The 24,617-nt window shown below is 45.7% G+C and overlaps 1 protein-coding gene across 6 annotated transcripts in view; it reads left to right on the top strand.

Moving 5' to 3' along the window:
• Positions 1 to 24,617, top strand: part of LAMA2 (laminin subunit alpha 2) — a 3,129,796-nt gene that overhangs the window by 659,560 nt on the left and 2,445,619 nt on the right. For all 6 annotated transcript variants that reach the window (XM_085611831.1, XM_085611827.1, XM_085611830.1 and 3 more), the window contains exon 4: positions 510 to 752. In XM_085611831.1, coding sequence (XP_085467957.1) covers positions 510 to 752 — 243 coding nt within the window. The remainder of the gene's footprint in view (positions 1 to 509; positions 753 to 24,617) is intronic.

Raw genomic sequence — 24,617 nt, 5'->3', positions numbered from 1 at the left:
CCCGTAAAGATTTCTTTCATTATGCTTCTTTGCATAAAATGTTTTACGCGGAACAGGATAAAGCGAGATCTTGGACTATTACAAGCTTGGGCTGTATGTATCTGAAAGCTCTATGGGAGCCATTTCACCTGGTAACTAGGGAGATTCCGAATGTATGCACCTCACAGAAGGTATTTTGTGGTAACCAGAGGTTGGTAAGGCATTTCCAGTTAAGACCAGTTCAGTGTGAGCAGCTGTCTGCTTCTGATAGAATTTAAATTCTATCTTTATACTTTAATAGATACTGCCTGTCATAATGAAACGTCCCCGTGTCAAAAACCACATGTTGTGTAGAGATGTTTTCCCAGTCAGAAGAGAGTCACACGAGGCCTACCACAATACCTATTTAAGAGTAGGAGCCCTGCTAAATGAAAAGGAGAAGTAGAAAGGAGTGCCTATGCAGCCTGGAAAAAAAATTCTTGCTTTCGCACACGCATTCACTCTAATTATGTTTTTGTCGTTTTCTTCAGGTGTTCCAGATAGCATATGTCATCTTTAAAGCTGCCAATTCCCCGCGGCCTGGAAACTGGATTTTGGAGCGCTCTCTGGACGGCGTGACTTTCCACCCTTGGCAGTACTATGCCATCACAGACACCGAGTGCCTGACCCGCTACAATGTTACCCCCCGCACCGGCCCCCCCTCCTACACGAAGGACGACGAAGTGATCTGCACCTCGTATTACTCCAAGATCCACCCACTGGAAAACGGAGAGGTAACGCGTGAAGACGCGCTTCCGCGCCGCGCAGCGTCCTGACAGCTCAGACAGATGAGAGACGCGCGTAATTGACAGGTTTTGGTATTCTGACAGCAAGTCTCCTCAGGCAGGCGGCGCCTCGGCGCCTGGTACTGCGCCTGCGAGAGACGCGGCAGGGCTGATGAGGAGCTGGGACTTAATAAGAGCTAAAAAGTGAAACTTCAATTGATACCCAACTAAAAGTTTAGATGCAGAGTTTTAATGTGTTTAGCGAGGATTTCCCGCCAGTAGTCACCAGCCAACGTGGTTTCAGTATAACAGGAGTGCTTTAAACCACGGGGCATATTATCAAGCACGGCGTTAAAATTATCGCCGCTTTAGCGGCAGAAAACTGCGGCTAAAGCGGCGATAATGGGCTTGATAATATGCCCTTGAGAATTCCAATAGAAGCCCATGTTGACAGCAGAACATGGGCTTCTATGGGAATTCTCTGCAGCATATTATCAAGCCCATTATCGCCGCTTTAGCGGCAGTATTCTGCCGCTAAAGCGGCTCTAATTTTAACGCCGGTTCTTGATAATATGCCCCCAAGTTCGGCCCGTTTACATGAAGTCAAGGTTACATATGTGGTGAAAGTCTCTAGTTTGATGATATCGTTTCTGGCGAAGTTATAGGAGCACGCGCTGTGTTTCTCTCGTTACTTTTTCGCAACCTGATGTTTTTGCTTTTCACCTAGTTTTCACCTTTTCAAGTTCTATTTTGCTTTGGACTTTGATTACAAATTGGCCTTTCAGGCTAAGGGTCACAGGTCAATGCTCCACTCCTCTGTCTTGAGTCACAGTCAGCCACAATCCCTTCAAGATGTTGAATGTAGATAGATAGATATAAATGATCATGTGATCAAGGCCTGCAAAGGCCGAAACACGTCATGGCGGAGCACCGAGCAAATATAACCTATATGAACCAGCAAAAGTGGAGTCCGTTCCCGTTTTCTCCACCAAAATCAAGGGGAAACCAAGAAAACAAGGATTTATTATATATATATATATATATATATATATATATATATATATATATATATATATATATATATATATATATATATATATATATTACCTACTGGCGGTCACCAGTAGGTAGTTATAGTTAGGACCTAGTTACCATAGGAAAATTGCAACATTCTTTTCCCAATAACTTTAGTGCCAATTGACCAATCTTTGCGAAATTTTCAAAACTTATGGCCCGCTCCAGTCCGCTTCTATCCTGAAAGTTTCGGGTTGATTCGGCAAGCAGGGGCCGAGAAAAAAGGGGGGTCCCAAAACATGTTTTCTCCATGCAATTTTCATAGGAAACTTTAGACATGGCTACCGCCCAAACTGCTGAACGGAATTACACCAAATTTGGCAAAAAGGTAGCCCTTGGCTCAGAAAGAGCCCTTTTTATTAAATGGTGTAAATCCGTTCAGTAGTTGCTAAAAAAATCAAAATTAAAAAAATATCGATATCTAGAGGCACGGACGATCCGCGCACCCTCCCGATCACGAACTTCATGCTAATGGCTGTCAACACTCCAAACCAGGAAGTGTTGGAAGCCATCTTGTGCCTCAGTAGAGCTGAGGCACATGAAAAGAGAAAAACAAACGCGCAAAACACGAAAAGGGGGCAGGGTGGAAACACCCTAACCCTCTAGGCCTGCTTAGGGGGTCCCACAAGTTCCCCTTCAATCCTGAGGGCTCCTGGGGGCCAACTAGCCCACCAGGTGCTTCCAGTAAGCGCCGCTGCGCTGCGTTGCTGAGAGGTCTACGCCGTGCCCCTTTTTACACCTCTCTGCAACGCAGCTCTGTGGTGCTTACTGGAGGTACCCAGTGGGCTAGTTGGACCCCAGGGACCCTCAGGATTCAAGGGGACTTTATCCCCCAACTTAAAACGCCCACAGGACGTGTTTGCACACATGTCACCTCAGGCTCTCCCCCTCCCTTCACCAGTGTGCAAACGCACCCCGTGGCGCGTTTTAAGAGGTGGTTTTAATCCCCCTGCCCTATTATGTACTAGGGGCTTACAGAGGAGGTCATGCTAATCACAGGGGTACCCCAACGTATAGTGTTCCCTAGTGTATGTAGGTGTTTTCACTGTATTCTAAGTGTCTTTTAGCATACCACTGGCTCTCGGCCTGGTTAGTCAGAGTCAGTTAACACCAGTACCCGTCTGAAAAAGTTGTGGGTTCAGGAGGATTTTGTAACAAGGCCTCTTTCTGCTCCTCTGTTGGTTCTTTCTGCACATGTCTTGCTTCTTCCTGCACTTTTCTTTGTCTTTGAGGACTTCTGTTGCTTCTTTCTGCACTTGTTTAGCTTCTTTCTGTGTGTTTTTTCTTCTTTCTTCACATGTTCTACCTCTGTAGGCATAGTTAGAAACTAGCATTTAAAAAACCTTAGAAATTCACTTAAAAAAACATAGGTTTCAGGCACGTTATAGTTAGAAATTAGCATTTAAAAAACCTTTGAAATTGACAGCAAAAAACATAGGTTTCAGGCACGTTATAGTTAGAAATTAGCATTTAAAAAACCTTAGACATTCACTGAAAAAACCATAGGTTTCAGGGGAGTTATAGTTAGTTGGACACTTCACTCGTACAAAACCATAGAAATTCCCCCGTTATAGTTAGTTCAGCTAACTATAACTTGCGCGCCCGCAAATCACAGCTGATGACGTCACATATTACATCACTCATGACATGGTCAGTGACAGCACTCATGACCTCACTGATGACATCTCAAATGACATCACTGATGACATCATTCTTGTGATAGAGTGGCAGACCTCCTCTGACCCTAATATAACCTTTGATACACACACTCAAAAATAGAAACTAACATTTTCAAATCAATGGACACACAAATATCAGTTACAACACAACTATTCAGTAATTCCAAGATTTACACACACATCCACTCATTCAGCAATAGTCCTATACAGTTACTCATACATGTAGTCACTCATCATATGTACTCATGCACCTATACACCCTGTTACACACCGACACTCATACATAGAGTTACTCACACACATAGTCACACATGCAAAGTATCAAACATCCATTTACTTGCATATACAGTTATACACACACCACCACACTTACTTCTACAGAAACATACACATACTCTCTTAAGCAATCACTTATAGAAACACATACTAATTTATACAGGAACTCTTCCAATCTCTCACTCTCACATATACTCACTTATATACACCAATAGTCACATATACTAGTTTAAAAAAACATATGTAGTTACTCATAAAGATACTATTGAGACAGTCATTCACTCACTAACACACCCATACACACACTCATCCACCCATACAGTCCTGCACACATGCTGTCTTCAACACATACAAATAGTGAGTCACTCATTCATGCATCTATGCACTACGTAATACCCCCCACCGAACCATACAGACACTCAGACTGATACTCAAAAAAACAACTAATAACCTATATAGACACTTATGTAGCTTCTCACCAACCCATACAGCCACTTATACACAAAGTGAGAGACTGATACAGATATTTACATATTTAAACATTACTCACTAACCCATGTATTCACTAAGATACACTTAATCAGTCAGTTATACAATCAATTTCACAAAACAAAAATCATCCATTTAGACACTTATATACCCATTTATTCTTCCATCGACCTTGAGATATACATATATAAAACATATTTAATTTTCAGAAAAACACACATTCACTGGATGATGTCAGCAGTGATGTCATTTGAGATGTCATAAGTGATGTCATGAGTGATGTCACTGACCATGTCATGAGTGATGTAATATGTGACGTCATCAGCAGTGCATTGCGGGCGCGCAAGTTATAGTTAGCTGAACTAACTGTAAAACGGGGGAATTTCTATGGTTTTGTAGGAGTGAAATGTCCAGCTAACTATAACACCCCTGAAACCTATGTTTTTTTCAGTTAATATATATGTATGTATATATATATATATGCATATTGCCCTCGTGAACAATGGTGAACTGCAGTAAGTGATTAATGTGTTAAAGAATGAGTGGAATTACGAGAGGCTCGCACCTGGGGCTATCGAAGGTCGAGGTGCCCAATACCAACCCTACACAGTCCACAGTCTTGATTCCATCTCAGGAAGGAATCTGTAATCCACCACCCCACACTTCCTGATGTTTGTTTATTTATGCCATTGCAGGATTTTCATTACTGCTTTCTCCTTTTGTCACCGTTTTCTGTCTTTCTCTTCATCCTTCTTCTCTTCTGTGTTTTTCTTCCTCTTGCTCTGAATCAAAGTTTGTCGAGAGTAAATAAGTGTGGCGAGCCCCGAAAAATGAGTGTTGGTGGGCCTCACCTGCTATCACCAGCTCGAATTAGGCACTGGCTGTAGTGATGACCTCATTCTAGTTTTTCGTATTTCCCTGCGGGGCATTGAAGGGCGGTGCAGTCGCTAATTGTTGTAAGCCAATGTAATCCTGATGGATGTTCAGTGTTTTATAGAAATGTTCAAAATGTGTATGTTCTTCTTATAGTACCAATAGTTTATCGCAAAACTCGTTTCAGTGGGTGAGAAAATGTGAAACAAGTGCACGTAAAATAATTCGCTCTTGGGCGGGAGGCCTGGAAAATCTGACATTTTAGTTGCTACCCACATTTTGCCCTGTTTGCTTATGCACCCCTGGACTTGGGTGTTAATCAGGAACCGCACCCAAAAGGCCCTGCTTATTAGTCTATTAGTAGGGTATGGTATTTACACGTCCTGGTAAATACAGGTTCCCCATAGTGTGCATTTATCAGATGCGGTAAATGATATTCAGAGTTTGGGGGGGAAATGGGGAATTACATGCAGAATCGGTGCTTACTACTGAACTCCATATGCATAAGACTTGACCTGCATATTTTCCCTCGAAACATTTCTGCAGGGTTGACCTATTAAAATCTGTCACGAGAAATTTCCTGAGGAAAAACTCAAAATTCCGTCCAATTGTCATTAGAGTTCTTTCTATTTTTTTGCCTCCTGCAGCTGGATCTGCTCCCATCACCCACTGGGTGAAATAATGCTAAAGGGTGATTCATTTGGACCACACATTTTTCTAATTCCTTCAAAAATGTTATTTTTCTGATAAAAAAACATTGCCTCAGATAAAAACAATAGACCTTCGCCTGAAGTTCTTATTTTAACGGAAATGGCTCCTGGAAGTGTGATACTAGATAGCAGCAACCGTTCCAGGCCTGAAGTTACAGGCTATCTTTGCATTTTCTCTGCACTTGACAGAAAGGGCAATGTGCAAATAGAAATGCAGATGTCAATCAATGCCTAAAGAGGCCAGAAATTACCACCAGAGTCCCTAGCTCATGGTTTTCGAGTCGGCTGCTCTGGAAGCGTGGAGATATCACAGTGAGAATAAGTGGAATCTTTTTGGGGTGTGGCTTGAGTAAACTGAGCTGCATTTGGGCGGTTACTGCCAGAAACGTGACAGTGAGCAATGGCATATGGCTCTGTGTAATTACTGGTCATTAGTTCAAACATTCCACAATCACCTTTTGGTTTTTTCACCAGTCATTTCTATGTTGAGGACCCTATCCTATTGAATACTAAAAAAGTGTTTCTTAGTAAAAACATGGTGTACACATATAAATATGGGACATTCAGTATAATTGACACATTTTGGAGCATGAAGAGAATCGTTTGTGAGAAGTTAGGAACTTATTGACCTTAGAATGAGAGGCACGTAGAGAAAGCTCAATACATTTGTCCCTACAAATGTGCTGTTTTGAGGTCAAGCCTGGGCAGCGCATGCGCTGCTCTGCGAGCCATGCTGTATTCAGGTATGAACTTGAAGCCCCTTCCACTCTCCGCCCAAATTCTTCATTGACGTGTCAATGTCCATTGTAGAGTGTGGCTTTTCATTGGTCAATAGGCTTAGTAGTCCCTCCTTAGTACCGCCTTGTCTCATTTTGTAACCTCCCATGAGGACACCCTCTGTTGCATGTGTTGTTGGTTGGTCGGCTTTAAGTACAGCCTTCAAGCACTATTTTCTGAAATAACTTTGTCCTGCCTGCAAGAGCAGGACACGCTCTCTCCTAACGCCAAACACATTTGCAGTGCAATAGGCCTCGCATTTCCGAGAGTTTAAGCTATTGGCATTGAAAATAACAACAGCTTTTAATTATCTGTTTTAAAAACAACCCATAAATAAAAGGCATCATCATTTACAATGCCAATAGCTCAAACTCTCGTAAATGCGAGACCTATTGCATTGCAAATGCTTGTTTTACTACTAAAGGAGACTCTTGGTGAAAAGCAGGGCAAGTGCAGCACACATGGAAGAGCCACCTGATACTATCCTTTGACGTGCAAAGTAGGGATCAATTGACATTCTTTAAAGTGAGGATTCAAGATTCAGGGAAAGTACTGAATAGTTGACTCTACTAAAAACAGTGGGGCAGATTTACAAGCCCCTTGCGACACATTTACTCCGACGTTGCGTCACTTCTGTAACGCAGCAGCGACATAAACCATGCGCCATGTTGCGCCTTATTTACAACGTGACGCATCTAGGGAGATGCGTCACGTTGTAAAGCCCTGTGCCACATTAAACCTGCGTCAGGTTTAATGTATGCAGGGTGGGCATTCCATCGAAAAAATCCTCGGAAAAGTGACGCAATGAAATCTACAAGATTTCACTGAGTCACTTTTCCGACGCTGCTGCTTCAAAACCCTGCGCCTGCTTGAAACAGGCATACGGCGTGACGCAGCATGTTAGGTATGGGCAGCCCCTGAGCATTGCTGGAATTGCGTCGCGCTTGCGACACAACTCCAGCAATGCGCCCACCTTACGCCATCGGATGCGTCACGCATCTGTTTATCCTTGCGCCGCGATGCGCCGCATTGTAAATGTGGCGCATCTGTGGTGGCGCAAGGGTAAACTTGCGTGACGCATCTTACCTGGCGCATTCCTGCTGATATGCAGGGATGCGCCAGTCCTTGTAAATCTGCCCCAGTGTATTTTTGAAGGGGAATAATTGTATTGAAGGTATAATGCAATAATTCAGAGTTGGTTGGGCGTACTGGCAAATTAATGACATAGTGTGTGACTTCCAAGGTCTCATGCACTGTCATCATATAGGGCTTTATATGGTTTATGTATTTATGCAAGACGTTACCTGTAACCTGCTTTCAGCTACATAGTACAGGGCGAGATATACATTCATAGGAAATATCTTTTTGACGTTCTTATAAAATGAATAAAATAACCGCTGCACCCCATAATTGGAAAGTGGATTAATGAAACTTAATTTTGATGAAAACTTGTTTATACTGTCAATTTAAATGCAGAGATAATGAGAAATAATAACGTGAATTATGTATTTTATAATACACGATTTGTTACTGATGTCATCAAAAATAGCAGCACTCATATGTCACCAGAATGCTCATGGTCTTACAGCACAGTCGGAGGAGATGCCTTTTATTGAAAGTGGCAACAATCGCTCAGCCACTTTCTGGTTTACACCAAAAAACAATTTTTTGTGCATTTGCGCAAATGATATGTAAGTGGTTTTAGCATCCGTTAAAAATACTGATACAATTATTTACATGTGCCCTTTTCCATTAGAGGATAGTAATTGAAGAGAAATTGGTAGTGAGTTTTTTCCAGGTGATCAGTTACGCTTTTGCCAAATCAACAGTGGCTTTTGTCTTGAGGAAGAACAGTTCTTTCGTACACATTCGCATCCCATGTTTTGTTTGCAGCCTTATCTTGATAGGCTTTCGTGATTTAATTACTGATTGAAGGAGGGTAGCATTTGAAATATTTTCATGGGAATTCAAAGACAGTTAACAACTTTTTACAATCGAATGGATCATTTAATTGGGTGAATGGATTTGATCAGCTGAGTGCTGTGAGGGATGAGATTTAGAGCCTTATTTAGAGATTAGTGGACAGGGGACTCCACCAAAAACGTTGACAAGTACCTTGTCTGCCAAACTCTTGCCCACCGCACTCTATTTAGTTGCGGGGGAAACACCATGGGGTAGATTTACAAGAAAGTGACGCATCTATAGAGATGCGTCACTTTCCTTGCGCCAACCTAAAAAATGCTTGCACCACCATGGATGCGCCGTATTTACAATACGGCGCACCATGGCAGAAGGATTGACAGATGCGTCAGAAATTTTAACGCATCTGTTGGGGCAAAAGTGACGCATTGCTGGAGTCGTGTCGCAAGCACGACACAACTCCAGCAATGCATTTTGTGGTCTATTCCCACTACACTGCGTCACTCCTTACGCCTGCTTCAAGCAGGCCTAAGGCTTTGACGCAGTGGCGTCCTAAAACTGACGCAGTGAAATCTTGAGGATTTCACTGCATCACTTTTACGAGGCTTTCCTGCGTAGGAACGTCCCCCTGCATATATTATACCTGACGCAGGTATAATGAGACGCAGGGCTTTACAACATGACGCATCTCCCGAGATGCGTCCCGTAAATAGGGCACTTTGTTTGCCAAAAAAAGTGACGCAATGGCAGCGCAAAGAGGCGCAAGAGGCTTTATAAATCTGCCCCCATGTTTCGAACAGCGGCGCTTTTGCTGTCTGTGCCAGCAGAAACCTTTCAACCATAAGTTTAAATGACATTGGGTTGTTGGTTAATGAACATCAAGCCGTTCGCCATAAAGAGAGCAAATGTTCTTACATCCTTGTCTCCTGTTTTGAACCTCCAGGGATAGTCTGTCATCCCATCCTTGAAATACCACTAATGATGCCCTCGCCCAAGCGCTTTAAAAAGTCTAGCACCTTGTCAAGTCAAATCATTTTTTAGACTTTCAATAGCAAACTCTGGCTTTGGAAGTTTGTTTTTGAAAAAACAAGTCTTTGCTGTGCGGGCCCATTGAACATGGCACCTGCAGGGCAAGCTTCAGTGCCTTCAACAGATATGCTGTGGCAGCAGCTGTGCTGTAGGCATAAAGCACTACGCCTACCTGGTGGAGATCTGTAAATATGATCGGATGTGCTCCAATAGATAAGCCGAGTGTAGCGTCCTCCCCAAACGATCATGCCACACGGAGCTTGGTATTACACGTCTTTATTCCTCAGCTTCTAACCGTTTACTTATTTTATTTATTTATTTTATTTTAATAGTTTTTTTATAGCACGAACATGACCATCAGAGCACTTCACAGAACTACAGAGTGCAGAGTAGTAAAAGCAGGAATATCACATTTACTACAAATTCACAAACAATTGAATAACATAGTTCCGTCATTAATGAGAACATATTGTCATAGTTCAGCCAATGCAAATACCAGGCAGTGTTGAGAAACAGGGGGATAAAGTCAGTATTGCACAGAAGAGTGCATTAGGTCGCCAGAGATATTTAGTCATGTGAGTGGCTGCGCAGATTAGAGGCATGTGATCTAGAGAAGAAATGTGTTCATAAGGAATTCTTTAACTTCATTCTTGAATGATTTGATTGAGGGATTCGATCAGAATTCAGGAGATAAAGAATTCCAGATTCTTGGGGCAATCCCAGAGAAGGCACGGTTGTAAGTTTTCTTCTTGTCGAACCTCTGAGGTTTCAGAAGAAAGGTGTTGAAGCTTCAGGATGCTCAGGAACTGCCAGAGAGTTCGAACTTTTGGACGATATAGTTAGGGGTATTGTGTTGGAGGGCTTTATGCACCATGCAGGTAATTTTAGCTGGTTCTTGCTTTGTATGGGAGCCAGTTGAGGGATTTGAGATCCTGGGCAAAGTGGTTGTATCTTTTTGAGCCAGTGATGAGTCTAGCGGCAGAGTTGAGCGAGACCCTTACAGGAGCAATTGTGGATCTGGGAAGTCATAATCCAACCTGGGAATCACTACGGCTTGTGCAGCATGTTGAAATTGTTTGGGGGGGAGGAAAGGTTTTAATTTTCCTAAAATGCTCATTTGATGATATGCTGCTTTGGTGGAGGCACTGATGTGTTTCTGAATGTTGAGATTCTTGTCAAGAGCAATGCCCAGTGATTTTGCAGAGTCAATGATTTGTGGAGTGCAGTTGAGGGCTGTAAGCTGTTTCAACCATTCTTCAATGGCCTGTTCCTGGTTGGGTGGGGCGATTACAAGAAGCATAGTTTTTTGAGTATTTAGTTTGAGGTGATTAGTTGCTAGCCAAATTTGAGTTACCTTTAGTGTTGTGTTGAGGGAGCTGATGTCTTCTGGGGAGGAGGCTTTAGGTATAGCTGGGTATCATCAGCATACATGTGATAGTGGATGTTGGATGAGCTCAGAACTTCTGTTAGGGGCTCCATGAATAGGTTGAAGAGGGTGGGCGATAGAGATGATCCCTGTGGGACCCCAAGTGTAATCGGCATGGACTGAGATAGAGAGAGATTAAGTTTAACTCTTTGAGATCTGTTTAGGAAGTAGGAAGATAACCAGTTAAGGGCTTGTCCTGTAATGCCCATACAGTGTTCCAATAGGTCCAGGATATTTGCATGCTTAACCTTAAGAAGGACTAATAGGAGGACTAATAGGCAGGCTTGGTTCTGGTCCAGCATTTTTAGTGCATCGTTTACAATGTGTATCATAGCAGATTCGGTGCTGTGCCCAGCACGGAAGCCAGATGGAAATTGGTTTATTAGATGGAAATCATCGATATCGTTGCAGAGTTGAATGTGAAAAAATATTTCTAGAAGTTTTGCCAGGGTAGGGATATTGGAAATAGGTCAGAAGTTGTCCCGGTCAGTTCAGTCCGCTTTTGGTTTTTTCAGAATGGGGGTAACTTGACTGGACTTTAGGCAGTCGGGGATGGAGCTTTGAAGGTGGGAGGTATTGACTGAACATTCTATTTTATGAATTTTACTGCCCACATTCAAGCACTTACATTGCTGTTCTTCGGAGTCCGTCTAGAACCAAAAGGGCCCCTGTCATCGCTAACTCACAAGACAAAACGGGCCAGGTTTATGACCATTTCATTTAGCGTCTAATTGCGATTGTTTGCGGCTCACAATTAGAGACTCGCAAAAGACAATGTACTAATGTGTCTCAGAAACATTTAGCGATTCCCAATGGGGTTTAAATGGCCTACCTCATCAATATTCATGAGGTATGTCACAATTCATGACCTATTGGGAATGGGCTGTAATCACAGGGATGGCGGCCTGCTGTGTTGCTTTTTAAATAAAGCAATTAATGTTTTTTAAATGCAGCCCGTTTTCCTAAAAGGAAAATGTGATGCATTTAAAAAAGAAAAATAAACAGTTTCCTGTTCATTTTTTGAGAGTAGGCAGTGGTCACCTTGGGACCACTGTCTGCTCTTAAAAAATGTTAATGCTCACATACACCTTCTTCACAGAATCAGGAAAATATTAATGTTTTGCGACTGCATTCCGGTCGCAAAACATTCATAAATGCCCATGCGACTCGCTATTAGGAAGGGATGCCCTTGAAACGCCCCTTCCTAATACCAACTTGCAAACCCTATTTTCCGAGCCGGGGGCGCTAGGTGGCGCACAAGCGGAATGGCCGCACTTCTGTGAGGCTCCCGCAGGCTGGCTCAACAATCCGGCATTTATCCTCCATTACTCGTTATAAAACGGTTATGGGCGTGTGAGAAATATTCCTGATCTGCTGCTGATGCTAGCGGTGCTGGAATCTGGCAGAATACAGCGCCGCTCTAAAAGCGACTGGGAGCGGAGCGCGAGGAGCGAGAGTAACCTTCCTGGATTGTGGAACAGAGTGACGGCGCGGTGAACTACGAGAGATGTGCGGTCTCTGAAGCTCGGAAAGGCCGGACGACGCGACCAAAGTTGCTGAGGAGAGACGGTCGAATATCCCAACCCCTTGGACTGCCCTCGCCTGATGCACAAATCCTAACGATCTTCAGCATGAGGATTAGGTGGCCTGGCAGCGCAGGTGGAAGGGGAGGACGAGAGGAAGCTGAGCCGCGGTCCGGAGTAACGGCAGTGGTCGTGCGCACCGGCTGGGATGTAGCGGACCTCGGATCCCCACGTTGATGCATTTGAAAACGCGCACAGTGCTGGAGGTGCGCTTGTATGTAACGTTTGCGGTCTAAACAGCTCCGGGGACTGTGGGGCTGCCTGAGCGACATCTACACTCAGCCGCACGAACGTAGGCGGGCAGCCTACTAAAGAAATGCGGGAACTGTGCCATTGCCTGAAAATAGACGGCGCTGTGGGGCCTGACACCGGGAAATACAGGCAGCGGTAATCCATTGGTGCGGGCCCATCCCTGCACCACGCCGAAGTAACACTGCGCTTGCCGGTGGTCTCCCCAGATGCAGCGGGGGCAGAGGGGGTCTCCTGTTACTATTGCAAAGATCGAGGAGGGCACGGCGGAGGCCCCACCGCCATGTGTTCGGGTGAGGGACGGGAGCCTGCACTCTTCAGGCCGATGAGACCAGAATTAAAACACTCGCTACCTTGGGAACTAACCGCTTACCGTACCGGTGACCAGCCGTGCACGAGGGAGAATCTGGGCAGACAGTGCGCTACAGGACTCGTTGCTGGCAGTTTGCGGGATAAGCACACATATTCAGAAATTGTCCTCTCCTACAGATTGGGCACGAGGAGCACTGAGGTGAGGTCACCTGTGGTGAGTGGGACGGAGACTCCTTGCTACAGGAGGCCAAGGCATTGCAGAAGGTAGAGGCGTTGAGTCACACTGTGCCCTCATATTGTCTGCTTAGAGGCTGAGACTATAGTTGGTGGGTGTCATTAGAGAGAATATCCACTTCATCCAGTAGATGACGGCTGCTACTACAACTCGCGGCCAGATGGGGAAGACGGACGCCCGCCAGTCACGTTTCACGTTCGATGCCAAAAAATCGACGCGACCGCAGCAAGCAGAACTTGATGTAGGGGCGGAATCGGCGCCGGCAACACTGGAACCTATGACAGGCGATGGTCTGGGTGCGCTTCTGCTAGAGATGCGACGTGGGTTCACGGACATTGGAGGCAAAATGGACACAATGGCGACGAGGGTGGATGCAATCGCTCGTACCTTGGAAGGCCATGAGACGCGGCTGAAAGAGGCTGAGCAACGCATATCCAATGTTGAAGACACTGCAGAGCAAGTACAAAAGACGACGGCACAGCTTGATAAACTGCTCAAAATTATTGCTGCTAAAAATGAGGACTTAGAAGCGCGCAGTCGCAGGAATAATATACGCGTTTTGGGGATACCGGAGAACACCAACACGGGGAGGATGGAGGAATATATCGAGAAGCTTTTAACGGCTGTGGTGGGCTCAGACTTACTTTCTCCTCACTTTATAGTAGAGCGGGCTCACCGCTTTCTTGGGCCACGGCCGCCTCCTGGGGGTGCACCCATACCCATCATCGCACGCCTGCTGAACTACAGAGATAGGGATGTCGCGTTGCGAGTTGCTTGAGAGCGGAGGGACTTGACGTATGAGGGAGTCTCCTTCACAATGTTCCTGGATTTCACGATGCATGTGCAGGACGAACGTCGCAAATTCTTAGCGGTGAAGCAACAATAGAGACAAGCGGGGATAGACTATGCCCTCTTATATCCAGCATGACTCCGTATTACGCATCAGGGAAAGCAGGTGTTTTACACCAAGCCGCAGCAGGTGGAGGAGTCCCTGAAAGAATTGCGGAAACAGCCGAAGCCGATATCACGACAGAAGGACCTACGACGCTCTCTCTCTCCGGAGGCGGATTGACAGCAGAGACAGGGGAGGAAGCGGGCGGGGTCGCTGACCACCAGGGGACCGCGAGGCCTCGCTCGTACTCATTGTGGGATCGTGCAGCAGAGGATATGACTCTCACTCCAGTGGAAAGAAATACACTTGAAGTGCAAAATGTCGAGTGATGACTTAGATGTATGGACACAGTCAGCCACCCTCGAACACTGTCCTGATGCTTGAGATTCAGAAGGGCGCAGCTGGGTGGTCTAGAGGCAGTCATGAGTCACCTGGGGCGTTACCCCGTCGGGGAATACCCTCTTTCAATAGCTTTTTGGTTGTTGCCCGTTGGTCCGGCCTGTGACTGTTTCTCAAGGTTTCATACCGGGGGGGGACTGAACTTCGACCAACACAGGAGGGACTAATGGGCGTTGGGGTGGGGGAGGGATGTATATTTCTGGCATGTTTGGGATGCCTCAGTGGGTGGGGGAGGGACGGGTGTTTAAAAAGAGTTATGTAGTATGGCAGCGGGTAGTTTCATGCAAAAGCGGGAGGTTTCCAAAGACAGCAATGCTTAAGAAACATGCACTCACAAATAAAGATTCGGTTGGGATTGATGGGTGGCGGAGATGCAGGGAGATAACAACATACTTAGAGTGCTGACCTGGAACATTAGAGGACTGCGAGATGGGCGGAAACAGAGGCAGGTGCTAGCATACTTAGACAGGCAACAAATAAATGTAGCGATGCTGCAAGAGACCCACTTAGCTCCGAGGGCAGGTAGTCGCTTTGCGAGCAAATGGGCAGGACATCGCTTCTTCTCGTCATACTCGTCATATGCTCGGGGGTAGCGATACTATTCAAGAAACAGGTTAGATTCGAACAGATAGGAGTGACGGAGGACTCGCAAGGCAGATACATCGTAGTGTGGGGGAGGCTGGGGAAGGACTCTATTACCTTTGTAAACTGTTATGGCCCTAATACGGATAGTCCATTGTTTTTTAATGACCTGTGGAGTAAAATATTGACCATTGGTTCTACTCACATAATATGGGGAGGGGATCTCAACGCTGAACTTCAGCTCCACCTGGATAGATCGCACTCAGCACTGCATCACTATAATAGGGCGCAGGAGGCGCTACATGGCATTATTGGGGAAGGTGGTCTAATAGACAGCTGGAGGCACCTATATCCACGGGGAGGGAAGGTACTCACTTCACCTCATATAGGGGGACTTGGGCTAGTATTGATTACTGCCTGCTGTCGAGAGGGCTGGGATTGGGTTTACGCAGCGTGACACACTTAGCTAGAACCTTCTCAGACCATTGTCCGGTAAAAGTGACGCTATCCATGCCGGGCTACGATACTCCTAGATCGAGTTGGCAGCTGCAGCCCACGGCCCTATTGGATGCGGTCTTTCAAGCCGAGCTGTGGGAGGAGATTCAAGATTTCTTTAGAAGGAACAAAGGTTCGGTAGATAGTGTAGAAGTAATATGGGAAGCGTTCAAAGTGACTATAAGAGTCTTCCGCCTCTCCAAAAGCTTTGGTGTGCTGCGGGACTGGCAACGAACACTACAAAGGCTAGAACAGGACTTAAAGGGTTTGGAACGCCAGATGGTGGGAGGAAAGGCTGGGCAAATACATAAAGTCTTCCGTGAGAAAATAACGGAATACGAGGAAGCGGTGCAACGAGAGGTGAAACATAGAGGGCGTCATTGGGTGGCTCATAGATACGGCGAAGGGGAAAGGCCAGGGAAGGCATGAATTTTATAAAAGTTACATAGATATCATGGCGCCGGTGCTCAAAGAGGTTTCTGAAGAATCCCTGGAGGTGGGGATGTTGCCTCTCTCAATGAGGGAAGCTGTAGTCACTTCTTTGTTGAAACCAGGGAAGCCCCCCGAGTTGTGTCACTCATATCGACCATTGTCGTTGATGAATTGTGATACCAAGATATTGTGTTGGCAAACCGTTTGACCCTTCTAATGGATAAATTAATACAACCAGATCAATCCGGGTTTGTGCCAGGAAGGGCGACATCTCATAATCTCCGGACCCTGTTCTCGCTGATTCAGACGGTGGCACCGGAGGTCCCGCTTGTCGCGGTGTTTCTGGATGCCACCAAGGCGTTTGACTCGGTGAAATGGGATTATTTATTTGGGATACTGCAGAGTATGGGTTTTCCACGTCTGTATTTATTGTGGCTACGCTACTATATCACCAACCCTCGGCCAGAATTTTGATTAACGGGCACCTATCTCAGCGGCTTATGATAACTAGAGGGACCCGGCAGGGCTGTCCGTTATCCCCACTCTTATTTGCCATTGCTGTGGAGCCCCTGGCTTCCCGGCTGTGGCAGGTCCATCGGGATAAGGCGTTTCGCTGTTGTCTCAGGCAGATATTGATATCACTTTATGCGGATGACATCACGCTGTATGTAAGAGATCCCCAGGTTAACATCAATCCCTTATTAAGGGAGTTTATACGCTTCAGCAGGCTGTCTGGAGTGGGTATTAATTGGGGGAAATCTCAGGTATTCCCCCTTACGGAAGCGGTTACCCCGTTCCCACTTGATTTTCCGCTGGAGTGGTGCCATGATGATCTAAAGTACTTGGGGGTACAGATAACCAGGGATAGGGATGAGACTATAAGAGGGAACTACGGTACAGCCATGGAATGCTTAAGTACAAATGTGACACGCTGGATTTCCTTACCCCTTTCATTGGCGGGACGGGCATCCATTATAAAAATTATAATATTCCCACAATTTCTTTATTTATTTCTCAATATACCCTACCATCCTGGGAAACATTTTTTTCAACGTTTGCGTTCTGAACTTACTTGGCTGCTTTGGAGAGGGAAACAACCATGACTGCGATGGTCCATATTGACCAGGCCGTATGATCAGGGAGGGTTTAACATTCCTGATTTTGAGGTGTACTTCTTGAGTGCCCAGGCACACTATGCGGGACTGGCAACGAACACTACAAAGGCTAGAACAGGACTTAAAGGGTTTGGAACGCCAGATGGTGGGAGGAGAGGCTGGGCAAATACATAAAGTCTTCCGTGAGAAAATAACGGAATACGAGGAAGCGGTGCAACGAGAGGTGAAACATAGAGGGCGTCATTGGGTGGCTCATAGATACGGCGAAGGGGAAAGGCCAGGGAAGGCATGAATTTTATAAAAGTTACATAGATATCATGGCGCCAGTGCTCAAAGAGGTTTCTGAAGAATCCCTGGAGGTGGGGATGTTGCCTCTCTCAATGAGGGAAGCTGTAGTCACTTCTTTGTTGAAACCAGGGAAGCCCCCCCGAGTTGTGTCACTCATATCGACCATTGTCGTTGATGAATTGTGATACCAAGATATTGTGTTGGCAAACCGTTTGACCCTTCTAATGGATAAATTAATACAACCAGATCAATCCGGGTTTGTGCCAGGAAGGGCGACATCTCATAATCTCCGGACCCTGTTCTCGCTGATTCAGACGGTGGCACCGGAGGTCCCGCTTGTCGCGGTGTTTCTGGATGCCACCAAGGCGTTTGACTCGGTGAAATGGGATTATTTATTTGGGATACTGCAGAGTATGGGTTTTCCACGTCTGTATTTATCGTGGCTACGCTACTATATCACCAACCCTCGGCCAGAATTTTGATTAACGGGCACCTATCTCAGCGGCTTATAATAACTAGAGGGACCCGGCAGGGCTGTCCGTTATCCCCACTCTTATTTGCCATTGCTGTGGAGCCCCTGGCTTCCCGGCTGTGGCAGGTCCATCGGGATAAGGCGTTTCGCTGTTGTCTCAGGCAGATATTGATATCACTTTATGCGGATGACATCACGCTGTATGTAAGAGATCCCCAGGTTAACATCAATCCCTTATTAAGGGAGTTTATACGCTTCAGCAGGCTGTCTGGAGTGGGTATTAATTGGGGGAAATCTCAGGTATTCCCCCTTACGGAAGCGGTTACCCCGTTCCCACTTGATTTTCCGCTGGAGTGGGGCCATGATGATCTAAAGTACTTGGGGGTACAGATAACCAGGGATATGGATGAGACTATAAGAGGGAACTATGGTACAGCCATGGAATGCTTAAGTACAAATGTGACACGCTGGATTTCCTTACCCCTTTCATTGGCGGGACGGGCGTCCATTATAAAAATTATAATATTCCCACAATTTCTTTATTTATTTCTCAATATACCCTACCATCCTGGGAAACATTATTTTCAACGTTTGCGTTCTGAACTTACTTGGCTGCTTTGGAGAGGGAAACAACCATGACTGCGATGGTCCATATTGACCGGGCCGTATGATCAGGGAGGGTTTAACATTCCTGATTTTGAGGTGTACTTCTTGAGTGCCCAGGCACACTATGCGGGACTGGCAACAAACACTACAAAGGCTAGAACAGGACTTAAAGGGTTTGGAACGCCAGATGGTGGGAGGAGAGGCTGGGCAAATACATAAAGTCTTCCGTGAGAAAATAACGGAATACGAGGAAGCGGTGCAACGAGAGGTGAAACATAGAGGGCGTCATTGGGTGGCTCATAGATACGGCGAAGGGGAAAGGCCAGGGAAGGCATGAATTTTATAAAAGTTACATAGATATCATGGCGCCGGTGCTCAAAGAGGTTTATGAAGAATCCCTGGAGGTGGGGATGTTGCCTCTCTCAATGAGGGAAGCTGTAGTCACTTCTTTGTTGAAACCAGGGAAGCCCCCCGAGTTGTGTCACTCATATCGACCATTGTCGTTGATGAATTGTGATACCAAGATATTGTGTTGGCAAACCGTTTGACCCTTCTAATGGATAAATTAATACAACCAGATCAATCCGGGTTTGTGCCAGGAAGGGCGACATCTCATAATCTCCGGACCCTGTTCTAGCTGATTCAGACGGTGGCACCGGAGGTCCCGCTTGTCGCGGTGTTTCTGGATGCCACCAGGGCGTTTGACTCGGTGAAATGGGATTATTTATTTGGGATACTGCAGAGTATGGGTTTTCCACGTCTGTATTTATCGTGGCTACGCTACTATATCACCAACCCTCGGCCAGAATTTTGATTAACGGGCACCTATCTCAGCGGCTTATGATAACTAGAGGGACCCGGCAGGGCTGTCCGTTATCCCCACTCTTATTTGCCATTGCTGTGGAGCCCCTGGCTTCCCGGCTGTGGCAGGTCCATCGGGATAAGGCGTTTCGCTGTTGTCTCAGGCAGATATTGATATCACTTTATGCGGATGACATCACGCTGTATGTAAGAGATCCCCAGGTTAACATCAATCCCTTATTAAGGGAGTTTATACGCTTCAGCAGGCTGTCTGGAGTGGGTATTAATTGGGGAAAATCTCAGGTATTCCCCCTTACGGAAGCGGTTACCCCGGTCCCACTTGATTTTCCGCTGGAGTGGTGCCATGATGATCTAAAGTACTTGGGGGTACCGATAACCAGGGATAGGGATGAGACTATAAGAGGGAACTACGGTACAGCCATGGAATGCTTAAGTACAAATGTAACACGCTGGATTTCCTTACCCCTTTCATTGGCGGGACGGGCGTCCATTATAAAAATGATAATATTCCCACAATTTCTTTATTTATTTCTCAATATACCCTACCATCCTGGGAAACATTTTTTTCAACGTTTGCGTTCTGAACTTACTTGGCTGCTTTGGAGAGGGAAACAACCATGATTGCGATGGTCCATATTGACCAGGCCGTATGATCAGGGAGGGTTTAACATTCCTGATTTTAAGGTGTACTTCTTGAGTGCCCAGGCACACTATGCCTACTATTGGATCTACCCCCCCGCTATATGCCACAAGTGGCGGTGGAGGATTGGCTCTCAGAACAAATACCGCTTAATGGTCTCATACATAGCTCGGCGCGTGCTCGAGCGCTCGAGCAGAGCCGGCTACTACAATAACTGGCACGGTCGATGCATGGTGTCAGATAGCAAAGCACCTGAATATGCCTTTCATATATTCTTCTTGGTTGCCCCTCACGTATCATCCCGGCCTCTCTCTGCTGCAGGAGAAGGGATTTTGTGATCTCTGTAAAAGAGCCCACATCAGTACGTGGGGGGATCTTTTTCATGAAGGACAACTACGCACACTTGAACATTTCATGCAGGAGATGAAATATTCATCTCTAGATATGTTTCTATATGTGCGACTACGGCAAGGAATGCGGTCGCTCCTCCCTGACTTCCCGCGGGAACCGGAGTGTCTGGGGCCATTACATCAGATGTTGGGGTCTAAAGATGGAAAACATCTTGTGTCTGGATTATACCACAAGATACACGCACATGGAGGGCATCTTGTTAGCTCAGCTAGGCAGCATTGGGAGGAGGACATGGGGCGGGATATTACGGATGAACAGTGGCGATATTGTTGCCTCCAAACAGTGCAGATTGTGGCTAGCTGTAGGTTGCGAATAATACACTATGTATTTGCACAGACTATATTATACGCCAGTGAAAAAACTCAGATTGAAGCTAACGGACAATGATTGGTGTGAAAGGTGTAAGCAGCCTGGGGCAGGATTTCTACACTTAGCATGGGAATGTGCGAGTATACAGGAATACTGGGAACAGGTGTTCACAGCATTGGGGAAGATGGTCGACATCAGTATGGTCAGAGACCCGCTTATTGCGTTATTAGGATATACCAAACAGATGCCTCACAAATATAGGAAATTCATAGCAGTATCCTTATTGTTGGCAAAGCGAAGGGTGGCATGTAGATGGGGCAGAGGCCGTGCACCGAAGTTTAAGGAATGGTTTGCAGATTTGATGTATTGTCAAGAGCAGAATACCACATATGCTGAACTGCTGCCTCATGCCTCTAAGCCTAAAGACATCTGGGGACCACTACAAGGCTATCTCCTAGCCCAAGATTCTGTGAACACATATACCTTATAGGTAGCACTGTAATTGAGGGTGATAAGCAGTTATTTGCGGTACATGTGTTTCTGGACTGATGTACATGTAGAACTGTGATATTACTCATGAAGATCATGTGACATCGCCACTTGCGAGTGTATGTTTATCTGGATATGTTGTTAGACATAACGTGGAGCATTGGAAACTGATTACTCATATAGGAGACTGATTATGATGCCTGACATAAACCTGCCTTGTTATGTATTGTTAAAAATCAAAAATAAAGTTAAAAAAAAACAACAACAAAAAAACTATTTTCCGAGCCGATAATAGGTTATCGACTTGCAAAGTAGGGGTAGTACATGTGAAAAGACTCTTTAGCAATCGCAAATGGCCCGATTCTCCATTTGTGACCGCTAAAACGGGACGTACATCTGGCCCTACATCTCCCCCTTTGTTAAATAAAAAGTACAAATGATACTGTTCTGCTTGGGTTTTCGGATCAGATAGAACCCGCTCATCAGAGCCTCACTAACCCAGCCAGAACGTTACCCCCTCCCTAGAACCTATTTACAATCCTACAACCACATATATCTATCACCTAAGGACAGGGGATTCCTACTATGCATACCAAGATCTCACAATCGGCGGCCTCGCGATCCCATACGGATCCAGACCTTTCTGTCCATACGACAGTATCACAAGTGGCGGCCTCGCGGTCCCATACGAACCCAGACCTCTCTGCCCATACGACAGTATCACAAGTGGCGGTCTCGCGGTCCCATACGAACCCAGACCTCTCTGCCCATACGACAGTATCAGCACAATCGGTGGCCTCGCGATCCCCTACGAATCCAGACCTCTCTGCCCATACGACAGTATCACAAGTGGCGGCCTCGCGGTCCCATACGAACCCAGACCTCTCTGCCCATATGACAGTATCACAAGTGGCGGCCTCGCGGTCCCATACGAACCCAGACCTCTCTGCCCATACGACAGTATCACAAGTGGCGGCCTCGCGGTCCCATACGAACCCAGACCTCTCTGCCCATACGACAGTATCAGAAGTGGCGGCCTCGCGGTCCCATACGAACCCAGACCTCTCTACCCAGACGGCAGTCTCAGCACAATTGGCGGCCTCGCGATCCCCTACGAATCCAGACCTCTCTACCTAGACGGCAGTCTCATACGACAGTTCATCCTATGATCACCATAACATACAAAAAGGGAATCAGTCTCACTATTCATCAGATCACACAAGGATTGCCAGTTCGGGCATAGCCTGTTCTCAGGTTTGAGGGGCTCCTCTTTCCCTTATTCAGTTACCACTTACCTGATCAGGGTTAACATCTGTTCATGTAGCCGCAGCTGACTAGAAGAATAGGCTACCCTCTCATACAAGAACACGCAGCACATGTTGGTTCACTACAAACTGGATACTTTATTACTCATTGCATATACAATCACATAACATTACGATATAACACATAACCTGCAAAGAAAAGTGAAAGATTAAGTTGTACACTCTAATAAGAAAGGGTCGACATCACCTTAGTAGTATGTAGCCTGCACTCAGTGGTCATCTAGGCTCCCTTCTCGTCTGTGCCTCGGCTCGCCTGGAATCACCCTTCTCCGAGTCACTGGGACCTCTTCCTTATCGGCTACTCTCTCCTCTCTGGTTATTCTGTTAGGAAAGCATCTGTCTCTCAGTTCTTCTCCGCCTTCAAGATGGCGTCTGTCTTCCCTGGAATAAGTAGTAGCTCTACTGCTAACGGCTAGATGCCACCTACGGACTGAACATGTAACTGCCTCAGACTTTCACTAATATAGAGGTGCATTTCCTCATGGAAAATTCCGGCCCGTAACCTGCCGCCCACCAAATTCTTGTACCTCCCCGTACCAAGGACACGTTCCCAGCCGGCCGGCCTGATGTAGTGTCTTCGGCATGAAGAAAAATACAATCCTTCGATAAGGGCCGGCCTGAACCGGTTCTCTCCAAGCGAATAACACCTCATAACTAAAACATTACATTTGACCTAGAAGAATCCCAAGCTGCCGGAGCAGAAAGAAAGATGGAGTCTCTCCCGTTTGAGGCCTACCAGGCCTGCATTCAGCACGGCTCCATGAAATACCCTCACTACAGGACAGGTTATCCCTAATACTAACAAATCTATCCCCTAGGCTATATGTGCAAGCCCTGATCGATGAGGAAGAGCACAGAATCATGTCGAAGTGCCTAGTAAATAGGCTCCATCCACTACTCTAACCCTTAGGCTTGAATGGTAAGAGACTGAAGTCACATTCAATCACCTGTTAATACAAGAAGACCGGGAAAATCGAGCAGAACATTTCACCCTTGACTTCAGTCTATTATACATTCATTAAACAGAACTAACATCTGTGGAAGAATAATATGAAACAAGACTAACTGATCTATGTCTAGTACCAGGTGTGCAGAATTGAAGTAGTGAAGGAATACACTGAATAAAGCAACAGATAGAAATCAAAATGCCGATAGTAATCAGAATACCTCCTAATATTTGACGTAACATATGTAAATCAGGTAACCAATTAAAGAGCCAGTCAAACCAGCCCTGGTCTATGTGTTTTCTAACTTCTTCTGTCAAGTCATGTTATTTGTCAATGTGAACCTGAATGGATTTTGTATGATCCGACAAGTTAAAACAACAAAGACCCTCAAAATCAGAACAATCGTGTCCATGTTTAAGCAAAAGATAATCAATAGCCGCTCTATTTTGTAAGATAGCCCTTCGTTCACCCTGGGCGTCTAATAGCATGTCAGACAGGATTGTAGAAGTATGATTGATGGATTTTACCATCCAGCAGGCCATTTTCCCAATAGATTTGGCATTATAAACTGCCAAAGCAGGAACACCAACAATTGAAACAGCCAGGCTAAGGTATTCAGACTTGGAATATAAATGCAAAGATGAGTCACAATCCTCCTGTAACCTCACTGTATCTCGGATCACACGAGAGTTGGCATTCGGATGTGAGGAAAACATGAGTAGGCTCAGTCTAGTAATGGCACAAGGGCCTCCAGAAATATTTGCGGGGATATATGGCCAGGAAGTATTACCACATGAGAAAAGCCATCTGGCAGGTAGTAACATCGTGCGATAGTGACTGGGGGTAACTACCATACTCTTGCAAGTCATGTTGTTCTGAACAGAAGTACATGTTTTCGGTGTCCTTTGAAAGCACAAAGTTCGTTCATGAGCGGTGAATGAGGTGGCACCTTTCAATTTTAAACGCATACATTCAGAAATCGCACTAGGATCACAAGTAAGGAAAAAACATAAATCAC

This window comes from Triturus cristatus, chromosome 6 (assembly GCF_964204655.1).
Source record: "Triturus cristatus chromosome 6, aTriCri1.1, whole genome shotgun sequence".
NCBI lineage: Eukaryota > Metazoa > Chordata > Amphibia > Caudata > Salamandridae > Triturus > Triturus cristatus.
This window is presented reverse-complemented; position numbering and strand designations above follow the sequence as displayed.